Genomic DNA, 10,846 nt, shown 5'->3' on the forward strand with positions numbered 1-10,846 from the left:
TTGGTGCCAGCCAGGTACAGCGCTTATAAGAGCATGTTTGCAGAAAGTAAGTAATTGCCAGCTGCGTAAAACACTCACAGAGAGCTGAGGGGATCTGCAGGGTTGGGTTATAATTATCTGTGGGTGGGTTCATCACTACAAACAAACCTTTCACATTACAGGTACTCATTTGTCTCATTGTTTGTAGGAAAATGTAAAATATTGCAGCTTCAAGAATCAGATTTCTGGCTAATACCATAATCAATGTTGTTTTGATTGTCCATTTTGTAGGGAAAGAAAATCTAAAATGTATTAAGTGGTGGATTTGTTTCATAACTTACTTGCTTCCCCTGAGAAAACTGTGTTTTTTTTTTTTACAAGTTACCCACTTAAAACATCCTCACTGGACACGCACACACACACAATTGTACACATAAACAAATGGATGGGTGCTGAAATCGGATTCCTTGTCCGTCTTCTCACGTTGGAATTTTGTCACCAACACAGTTCTAATGGATGGCCAGAGAAAGGATGCAACCCGCAGCACCATCTGGCTAATGCTCTGTCCTCTGCTTATGAATTACGCTAAATTGTGCCCAAGAGAGAGAAGCCACATGTTCATTATGAAAGCTGCAGGGGTATTAGAGATCCCCTGAGTCGCACCAAACGAGCTGCATGTCACAGGACGGCATGACACACAACACGGTGCCATGAAGGAGGGAGAGGAAAAAAAAAGATACAACCTTCTCCAGGATTTAATAGGATGTATTCATCAGGCAGCCTTGTCTGAGCTCTGACAGGGTTGCTTCTCTATTGTTTAAAGTAGGATCAGCTGTCCTGTCAGAGAAAATGTTTGGTAAGTCATGCAGTTTTCCAGGTTGACGCGAAATCAAGAGAAACTGCACTGATGGATGTCACCCTGCGACACCAGGTGACACCTGGACCTGAATTGAAACACGGTAGCCATTTTGTGGCAAAATGCTTCCAACTGCAGCCCTCTTGCGTGAACCACCATTAGGTATCTTTATCTGTGTCTAGGCCATCATGAGACCAGCCTAACAGCATCTGTCAGTCCCTGCTAAACCCCCTCTGGTACCATAAAAGAACGGGCCCCGTCAGTAAAGGAACCGAGGCTGGAGAACCCAGTGGGGACTCATTGGAAGGTATGGAGAGAAAAAAAGCTTCTTCTTCTTCTTCTTCTTCTCCTTCTTCTTCTTTCCATTCCACCACGGCGTGTGCCATGCATCGCCATGCAGGCAGATGGGGGAGGTGGAGGTGGAAATAAAACATGCATGAGTCGCCTGCAGCCCAGGAAAATAATTACTGTCATTTAGCAGACATGTAGAGGAGAGCAGCGCAGCCCAGTCTGCCCACAGTACAGCGCCACGCCGCCTGCATACCGATGAACTGGAGGGGTAAAAACAGAGAGATGAGGACCAGAGTTGTGTGAGAGATGACACAATGTTTCCTTTTTTATTTCTTGATGGTAATAGAAGCCGCAGTTTATTTTGGGGATGTTTTCATCTGTCAATCACAGCTGACAGAATCCTTCAGCTGTTGCAATCAAAAGAAATTAAACAAAGAAGCCTCTTGCTTTCATCCGTCTCCCCTCTCAGAGAAGTTTCAACACTGCTTGATACATTATGCAGCGCTTCTCTGGGACCATTAGTCTCAAAGGACACAGGAAGTACAGTATATTTCTCCGAAAATCAGAGAACAAGATCTGACCTGTGTCTTGGCGGTGGCTAAATCATGCGCACCTTTCTCTTTTGCTCTGTCACTCATCTCCCCTCTCCCTTCTCCTCCTCCCCCCTCTTCCTCCACATCTGTCCATCTCCTTCCTTTCGTCTCCCGCCTCTCCTTTGCCCGGAGTCAGGCCGCAGCGAAAATTTATAGAAAGTGGAGGGATGCCAGTGGAGGTCAAATGCGCGAGCGCCTCCCCGTCTGCCTCCCCTATCATTCTTTATGGCTGATCTAGTGGCGGAGCCTTCATTACCCTGAATTATACGCTGCGATTATTACCTCTCCCCCCGGCCCATGCATGCAGGTCGGCCCTGGCCTTATCATCTTATCATCTTACCCAGGAGGAACGTAAGGCAGGAATTCTTGATATACAGCGCAACATCTGCCTTCAACATGACTCCGCTGCGGATCTTTGAACTTTACATCCAGATGCATGTGATGCATGTGACTGGGATCACAGCTTTATTTGTGGGAAGCTGTAGTGGGATTATTGTCTAATGGGGATGTGGCTATTCCATATAGCTGTACATTTAATTAGACTCACTGATCCCTACATGATGGGAAATATTCTCTCCGGCTCGAAAGCACAAACCCACCAAGGTTTCTTTTTTATTTCCAAGCCCTGTAACTGAGTCCGTCTGCGCTCCTAAAGTTCCACCGCACCTCCCATTTAAAAGTGTCTCCAATGTGTGTAAAGTGCAAAGCCCACATTCTGTTGGCCCCTCAGATGCTGCTGCTTCGACGTGCTTATTAGTTGTAGTCTTTCTTTCTTCCCATCTGTTTCTGATGTTTGGGGGAAACCCAGCGTTGACCCAACTACAAAGAAATCTGGTTCCAAAGCCAAATACTCCAAACTCATCGTTCTCGATTTTTACATCTAATCGGCACAAACGATATCCTGGAATTCAGGCGGTAAAAATCCCTTACGTTTGAATAGACTCACCTTGTTTATCCTCTTCTCATGTTACTGAGGTGTTCATATAGCAGCGAGAGCGTTGGCTGTCGTAATATATATTGTACTGTTTCACAACTAATTTTTGAGTGGGGCATGCTGAGAAAACCTGTAAATATCAATGCAGGCACAGGGGAGGGGAGGGTTGAGGGGAAGGAACTGGATGACACATGCAATGCAGCAGGCTTCATCATCTAAGCTATACGAGTCAGAAATTTTTCTCTGGGGGAGTTTGCAAAAGTTTTCCCTTACAGATTCCTTCCTGTAATATCTGACACACAGCAGCACATGTCTTTGTAGGCCCGAGTCGAACCAAATGCACACCAGGTGGAGCTGAGGGTGCAGTTATATTGCTTTTTCCATCTGCAAATGTGTCATCAGCCAGGGGTGTAAGTATGTGAAGCCTTTTATCCGAGTAAAAGAAAGCGGTATAAGACGTACTCCCTTACAAGTCAAAGTATTACTCATGGTTTTTTAGTCATGTGGTTCTCATTTTTTTGTCCAACACATTTATATCAATGACAAAATAATATGAAACACAGCTAAAAAAAATCTAAAACAATTCAACAACAGAGTGCATCAATTATTGGATTATTATTTCTCATGCATTGTCATTTAAGCAGCATTTTAGTTTTGTAGCTGACCATGGCTAACGTTTATACTGCTGGATAGTTTATCAATACCATTTCATTTTATAAGATGATTTTATGGTTTAGATAAAGTGCTGTGTAACAAGTAAAATATTGTTATCAACTACATGTAGTGAAGTAAGACAATATTTCCCCCTGAAATAAGCTAGCATATAAAGCAGCATAAAAGTGATTTGGGCTGAGCAAGACAATTTCATTACAAGAAAGCTCAATGAGCTTCACACGTTGTACAACCCTCCACAAACTTTGGATCCGAGACAACCCACAATGCAACTGTATATGTCTTTCATTAGACCCCTGTTAAACACCCATGTCTCTCCGACTCCACGCCTCCGGTTTGCAGAGCGGCCATCATCGGGGGGGGCTTCCTCTCCGGCTTCAGACACTGAGGCCCCTCCAGAGCCACAGAGCTGACATTAAAGGCTAAAACTGTTATCAAAGGCTAAGCAGTGGCAACATGTTTTACATCCTACACCAACGTTTTTTTTATATTGCGCTCTCTACAATATGCACATGGCAACTCCAGCTCCAGCCCTTGCTTCATGTCCTCCGTACATCAGCATATGTATCCTGCGTCTGTGTCACGTGGGTATCGCCGCTGCCCCATATTCACTCCAATGGGAGAAATACACTTGAACACAGATTATGATCAATTCTTTCGCGCAATAAAATGCCCCTTTTCTGACAGTTAGATCCTCTGTTTCAGCCACGCACCCCCGCAAGTCTATACCGTTTCATACCACTGGTGCATCCTGTAATGCGTCATCACAGTACTGCTGAAACGTCCAATATAAGCTAACTTCTCAGGACAATGGATTTGTAAAATGGGTGCAGTGGCCCTTAAAGTAGAGGTAGCTCAACATTTATTTTTTTTTATTAAAGTGCACTACGTGTTCCATCATTTCTGTGTCATGTCCACTATTCTCCACTTTCAGGGAACAAGACTGCAGACTGAAAGTGAACACAGCAGAAGGCCACGTAGCATACAGATCATTCGCAGCCATCGGCTCCATCAACGGGCACAATTAGAGAACTTGTTGTGCTGCATCGTGACCTAAGTGTAAGTACAGACTCAGCAGGAGGGGTGGGAAGGGGGGAGGGGGGGTGTAGATAGGGATTTGGATGACACACACATATATACAGACTACCCACCCTCCTCCCCACCCCACCCGTGCGCCGCTATATCAAGCAGCCAGGCAGGGAGTCAGGGAGCCGTAACAGGGCTATTAGGACTCCCAGGGACCCTATCGATCTCCTCATTGATCCCCTCCTGCTAGGCTAGTCCAGACAACTGTGAGGGGTTTATATAGCTACTACAGGGATAAGCAGTGAAACCCTACAGCCAAGAGCACATGAAACACCAGAGGATGGACACAGAGCGAGAGGTGAGAGAGAAGAGAGACGCTTAGAAGAAGAGACACGGAGACTCTGAGTGGGAGTGAAAGTTTGAAAAGTTTAAAAACCTTCCTTCCTTCCTTTCCTACCGACCTCTTTCTTCTCGACTCACAGTCACTAACCTTCATTACCCCCGCCCTCTTTCTTTCTTCTCTTTTTTGAAGTTTTAAGATCTCTTTTTTTCTTTCAACATGCACAAGAGCTCACACTTGAGATATCGCTTTTATCTTTAGTAGCATCTCCAAAATGATAAATTGACAGCATGTCTTGTGTGTGAAGTGAATGTTTTGTACAATACTGTGGAGGTTTGTAATCTGTGACGAAAAGGCGAAAAAAAAAAAAAAAATCGGGTGAGCATCATGTCGAGGCCAGGCAGGTGGGACCTTTCACACTTTCACATCAAGATCACATGTGGGACTGAAGGATTGAGAGATGACTTTACTCCACAGGATCCTGCTGGGCTCGAAGAAAGTGAGAGCTTTAGGGAAATATCTTAATTACTCCCTAATTAAATAGTTTTTACCAAGCAGTGCCGCAGGGCTTTCGCTCACTTGCCACTGGCATCGGTGAAAGAAAATAATGCAACGTCGCCCCCACTGTACCTTTTGTGGTACTGCTCCTGTAAATGCATAAACTGGCCACGTGTTTATTCCGGATCATCCAAACAATCCAATAATTTATATCCACCGTCTGTGTGTGTGTCTTCCATCTAGATTTAGTGGCCGTGTAATGAGTGAACTTGTGTACTGCTGAGTGTGCAGTCTGACCGTGATGTGTATTAATGACAGCGAGGATGGCAGGTCCTCATCAGAGTGCAGCTGATTAATAACTGGCCCTTCACTCCTTCCCTCACAACTAATGGCTCTCTGTCTCACCCTGTCTATAATTATCACCTAATAATGAGGTCTAAAAGAGGGTGTGTGTGTGTGTGTGTGTGTGTGTGTGTGTGTGTGTGTGTGTGTGTGTGTGTGTGTGTGTGTGTGTGTGTGTGTGTGTGTGTGTGTGCGTGTAAGCAGGCAGGAGAGTGCCTAGAGATTCATAGACTGCACATGTATTATACATGTTATTAATTGTTTACATGTGCAAAAAGGCCATTCATATTCATGTTGTGCTACTTTATAGATACAAAACAGAGAGATAATTGTAGTATTACTACTAGTTTTTACTAAATGTATTTGACAGCTATATTTACTTTGCAGATCTGTCATAGAAAACATGATGAATTTATAAAAATCACTGTTATAGATTGTTATATTCTATATAACACAATCATTTCCCCACTAAGGCACTAATAAACGACACTTGACAGCACTAGTAATAACAATTCAATCACACAAACATTAACGTGAAGGATTTAAAAAGGTACATAAAACCACATTCATCATCCATTTTGTTATGCTCATAAAAACACCTTATCTCTCAGCACTGTGCTTCTTTGGGTCCTCAGAAATACACTTGCCATGACATAGTTACATCACACACCCAAGTTGTCATCACACACCACCTTGATTAGGAAACAAAACACCCAACTTTACAGATAGGCCCCAATCTAAAAAAGGCCCCAAACAGCTGTAGATTAATAATGATGTTTAGATATGATTTCACTTATGGCACCCTTAAAGAACTTTTAAGGCCGCAAAAGAATATCAACCTGACTTACATTGCATATGACGGGTTATTATTCATTAAACTATTCAGCTTCATAAATTGTAAAATCCCCCGTTGAACAGGCGTTAAGTAAATGTAAATACATTGTGATGATAATGCCTCTCTCTACTGTGTGGTATTAATAGTTTTACAAATCATTTTACTTTAGGAAGAAAGAAAAAAAGGCCCGTTCGGAAATTTCTGATCGTTTTTGGAGATGTGAGAGCTGCGGCATATTTCCGTGACAGCTGGTGAAATCATACATGCTACAGGCAGTATGCAGTCCATACTGATTTGAGTATGTAGTATACAGTAAGCCTGCGTTAGTATGCAACTTCAAAACACAGCCGAGGCTTTTAGGCACGGCGAGGGTGGCCACCGAGGAGTTATTTTGCCTGCGGCAACGTTATTTTAGTTATACATTAGTATGGCAAAAATGTGCACAATTGGAGAAGTGTCAGCGTGGCGCTGTTCCTGTAGTCTATCCACTTGTTGTCACCAGGGAAATGAAGTTTTTTTAAATATCCAGTGAAGTGAAGTGCAGTCAATGAGCATTGCAGTTGCACAGCTCTAACATCAACTAACCTGTTCATGATAGAGAGACTCACAATGAGGCTGTTGTGTCACAAACTGTATTTTTCTTCTTCTTTTTTTGCCAAATGGCTGCCTATCAGACCACCAACAGCTCTCTCCGGCGTGGCCACGAAGGCCCCGCAACACACACGCGTTCAGTCATTCTCGACACAAATAAAACCGGCCTCCAGAGGAATGCAGAGAAACACTTTGAAAAATAACTTCTCACCTACTGTGGATCTGTTATAATGTCACAGACACTGGAATTCCTCTGAGCATTACGAGGTGAAAATTGCACCACGGCACAGATGAACACTTGTCTTTGATCACCCGGTGACTATCGCCTGTGTACTGAACGTGCATTGCGTTGCCGTGTCACGCTGCTGTTGTATTTGCTCTTACAGGTCAGCTCATTTTGCGCTATCAGACCAGATGCCTGCACTGTTTGAAGTCTCACAATGTTGCCCTCTCACAGAGCACCACAATTACATCAGACCGCTGAATGTGTAGCCACAAAGATTTATAATCTACTTAACAATTATAAGTGCCACTATTAACCCTCATTACCGGGTAATTCCTGCCAATTAAGAAGCCAATACTCTATCTCACCTGGGCATCAGACAAGGAGGTGTGTTAACCTGTCGGAAAACCTCGCTGTGGTGCAATATCTAGATACTACCAGAGCTGAGCTCGGAGGATTAACTCCACGCTGATAAGACTGATAAGGTTCATAAAACCATTAAACTCTCAAAGTGCCAATAAGAACTGTGATGACTGTGCTGCATCCACAACAAGCGTTGAGTGTCAGTGAATAGATATTCATTCATAATACAATCCAAGAAGAGCCTACTCATAACATAACAAAGTCTCATTACATGAAGAGTTATGACCTATATTCAAAGAGGAAAGTGTGAGGCTGTCGATCAATGGCGAACAGAAAGAGGGAGTAAACTCACATGTGCCACATAGCAGAATGTAATCAAATAATCTGATATATCCGTGACAATTCATTTACAAGTATTTTATAGTGTCCATCTCCACAAAGCTACAGATCAATCCGCAAAATATTACAACGGCACAAAAGTTAGGATTTGTCTGATACAATCAACAGGCCACTGAATAGAAAATGTAAAATAATAATAATAAATTGAGGCCCTGAGCTTGTGTTGGGTCTGACCTGCTTTGTTTATTATTCATCTTTATGCAACAAGGAAGTCATATTTTCACAAAAGTTTAAACATTACGACTTTATAAGGTTTCGAGGCCAAAGTACATTCAGAGCATTTCGACATGTTTTCATCCATTAAAGCAATTACATAATTTTTGAGAAGAAAGATAAGGGAGAAAAGAAAATGTTCAAATAAAATATCGTACATAGAATTACTTACAAACAAATGAATACAATACATGAATCCAACTAAATGCAAATCCACCTTCCAAAGTAAAATATATAACTATGTGGATGATAATGTTAAAGCTGATGAAATCTGTTTTTCATTTGAAATAGTGCTTGTGTGTGCACTATCATGCTGCACACATCATAATCACTTTGCAGGTTCAGGAAAACAGGTTTATGGGAAAAATGACCTTATGACTTCTCCAGTTTGCCGCGTCAGAGAAAAATGTTGCGCAATACTGCGACATTTTATCAGGACAAACTGGCTCAAGCTGCGTGCTTCCTGCCAGCTGGTAGATGAAAGTGATGACTAAGTACATTTAAACATGAATTTCAAATGGTGTCCATGACTTGCACACCATTTGCTTCAAATCTACTGTGTGCATTTGAATTAATAATCAATAAAACAATCTGAGATGACTCCGCAAGACAGTTCTGAAGAGGTTTCGGTCTGTTTGTAATATTGCATGTTTTAGTGCCCTATCTGGTATTGAAGGATGGAGGAAGACTTGAAATCTCTCTAATCTAAGTAAAATATAACGATTACCTTCCTGTTTGCGGCGTCGTCAATAGTTCGCTTGCTAAATTGAATGGGTATTTGATCAGCCGTTGCATGACATTGACATACACTTCAACTGTCACACAGATGAAAGGATATTCGACTGAAGGATTACTCGTCAGACATCACAGGAAACAACACATATCGCATATTTCCATCATATAAAATGAATTCCCAAATCTTTGTTGCCAAACAACTGTCGGCCGATGGTATTATGAAACCGAGGAGGCAGGAACATCCCGGCCGCCTCCCCCAACGTCTGAAGACTCACACACCTTCAACTGCAGCCACACTTGTTGGTACTTAAACCTGCTTCAAGGATTTATTTATGTTCAGGCAGGTCTTACATTCTACACCAACAGGTGTTACAGAGACCAACCTCTAAAAATACTTGAGTACCTCCTGCCTGATACCGGTGTGTCCCTCTCTATCAGTGTACTGGTACTAGAAGAAGAAGGACGGGGCACCTGGAAGCTCCAATAAAGAAACAACAAGTGCATGATCATGAATGTGAGGAAGCAGCTGTGGTCCCTGGCCCGCTTGGTGTTGCCCGGTGGGGGGTTTGCGTTGACCTGCATGGGGGCTTACCTCGTGTCCCAGCAGACGGAGGACAACCACCCTCTGAGGGTGGCGTTTGCCTACGTCATGGTTGTGTTTGGCATCCTGGTCGTGCTCGTCGGAGTCTTCTGGACCGTCTGCCACAGCATGAAGAGCAAGATGTACCAGAGAGGACGCCACCAACGCCACCTCTGGGTCTACACTGTTGACAGGTAACACCGCCTGGGCCACTTTCAGAGGGGAAATCATAATGATAGTGGGGAAAAAATAAGAGACAAATAGTTTTAAAATATGTAAAAATAAAAGAATGAGAGCACAAACTTCATTACTTCATCACTTCATTTACAAGAAAACAATGTTTTCCCTTCCATTTAATTGAATTACTGTTGCAAGAATAAGTGAAAAAATGTCAAGTATAACTCTCTCCAGAAAACGTTGTGCACCACAGGAAAATGTTTTGGAATCAAAAGTCAATATGAATAGATTGTCTCACATACTGTTTGTTCATTAGGTATCCCAAATGTCTTTTCAATGACTATGCTAGGGTGTGTTTCTGACATCTGGCCACGGATGAGGGTCGATCATCATCAAACGTTGTCCCAGTCAAATTAAACCTATTGTATGTGTTTTCCTCTGCAGACCGCTCTCCTTCCCTCCATCCTACGAGGAGTCCCAGGGCAGCCGGCAGAGTCCTGACACAGACCGCGAGCTGGAGGTCGTGATTGATGGGGCGGATGTGGCGGCGGTCCTCGCTCCTCCTCTGTACAGCCGGGACAGCTCGGACGCCCCAGACTGCACGTGGAGCTGGGAGCAGCCTCCTCGGTACAGTCGGGTGGAGCGCGATCAGCAGGGAGAGGTGGATGCAGACGAGCCGAGGGGGGCGTTGCCGGGACACTGAAGGAAGGACGTTTTTTTTGTCGAACTGACTGAGGGACGAGCAGGAATGGCTAAGGCAGAAAGTTCCAGAAGAATGGGAGATGCCTTTTTTTTTTTTTAAATAAGGTGTTTTCTCAATGATGGACCACAGACGAGTGCTGGCACCAGTCCTCTCTGTGCGGACCCCGGCTCAGGGGTCTTAGAAGAGGTTAAACTAAGGATGAGTAAGGATGAGCTTTCACATTTGAGTTGCTGCTTACTGGATTGACAAATAACTGAGGACAGTGTTAATCCAGCTAGATCCATAAAGGTCTGACTTGACAAAGTGCGATTACTTTTAGCCGCCCTGTACCTCCAATTTGTACACTATTAACTTATTGAAAGTATAATACTGCTATTTGTATTTGAGTTAATGACGCAAACCCTGTTCCTTGGTAATTTGTATTATGTCTTATATGAATCTTTTCCAATACAAAGCCAACCATTGTGAGACTTTAATCTGCTTCATAAATGCAAAC

The 10,846-nt window shown here is 43.3% G+C and overlaps 1 protein-coding gene across 1 annotated transcript; it reads left to right on the forward strand.

Moving 5' to 3' along the window:
* Positions 1 to 9,398: 9,398 nt before the first annotated feature.
* On the forward strand, positions 9,399 to 10,350 carry LOC137805223 (transmembrane protein 252-like). The gene is made up of 2 exons (XM_068605030.1): positions 9,399 to 9,664; positions 10,092 to 10,350. The coding sequence occupies exons 1-2, from the start codon at positions 9,399 to 9,401 to the stop codon at positions 10,348 to 10,350; spliced, it is 525 nt and encodes a 174-aa protein (XP_068461131.1).
* The last annotated feature ends 496 nt before the right edge of the window (positions 10,351 to 10,846 follow it).

The sequence above is a fragment of the Clinocottus analis genome, unplaced genomic scaffold (genome assembly GCF_023055335.1).
Source record: "Clinocottus analis isolate CAN_PGR_092001 unplaced genomic scaffold, fCliAna1.0.p SCAF_7, whole genome shotgun sequence".
Classification (NCBI taxonomy): domain Eukaryota; kingdom Metazoa; phylum Chordata; class Actinopteri; order Perciformes; family Cottidae; genus Clinocottus; species Clinocottus analis.

Excerpts from the sequence above, each read along its gene's own strand:
- LOC137805223 (XM_068605030.1), top strand. The coding sequence starts at position 9,399 with ATGAATGTGAGGAAGCAGCTGTGGTCCCTGGCCCGCTTGGTGTTGCCC. Across the intron at positions 9,665-10,091 it reads TGGGTCTACACTGTTGACAG|ACCGCTCTCCTTCCCTCCAT; the intron begins GTAACACCGCCT and ends TTTCCTCTGCAG.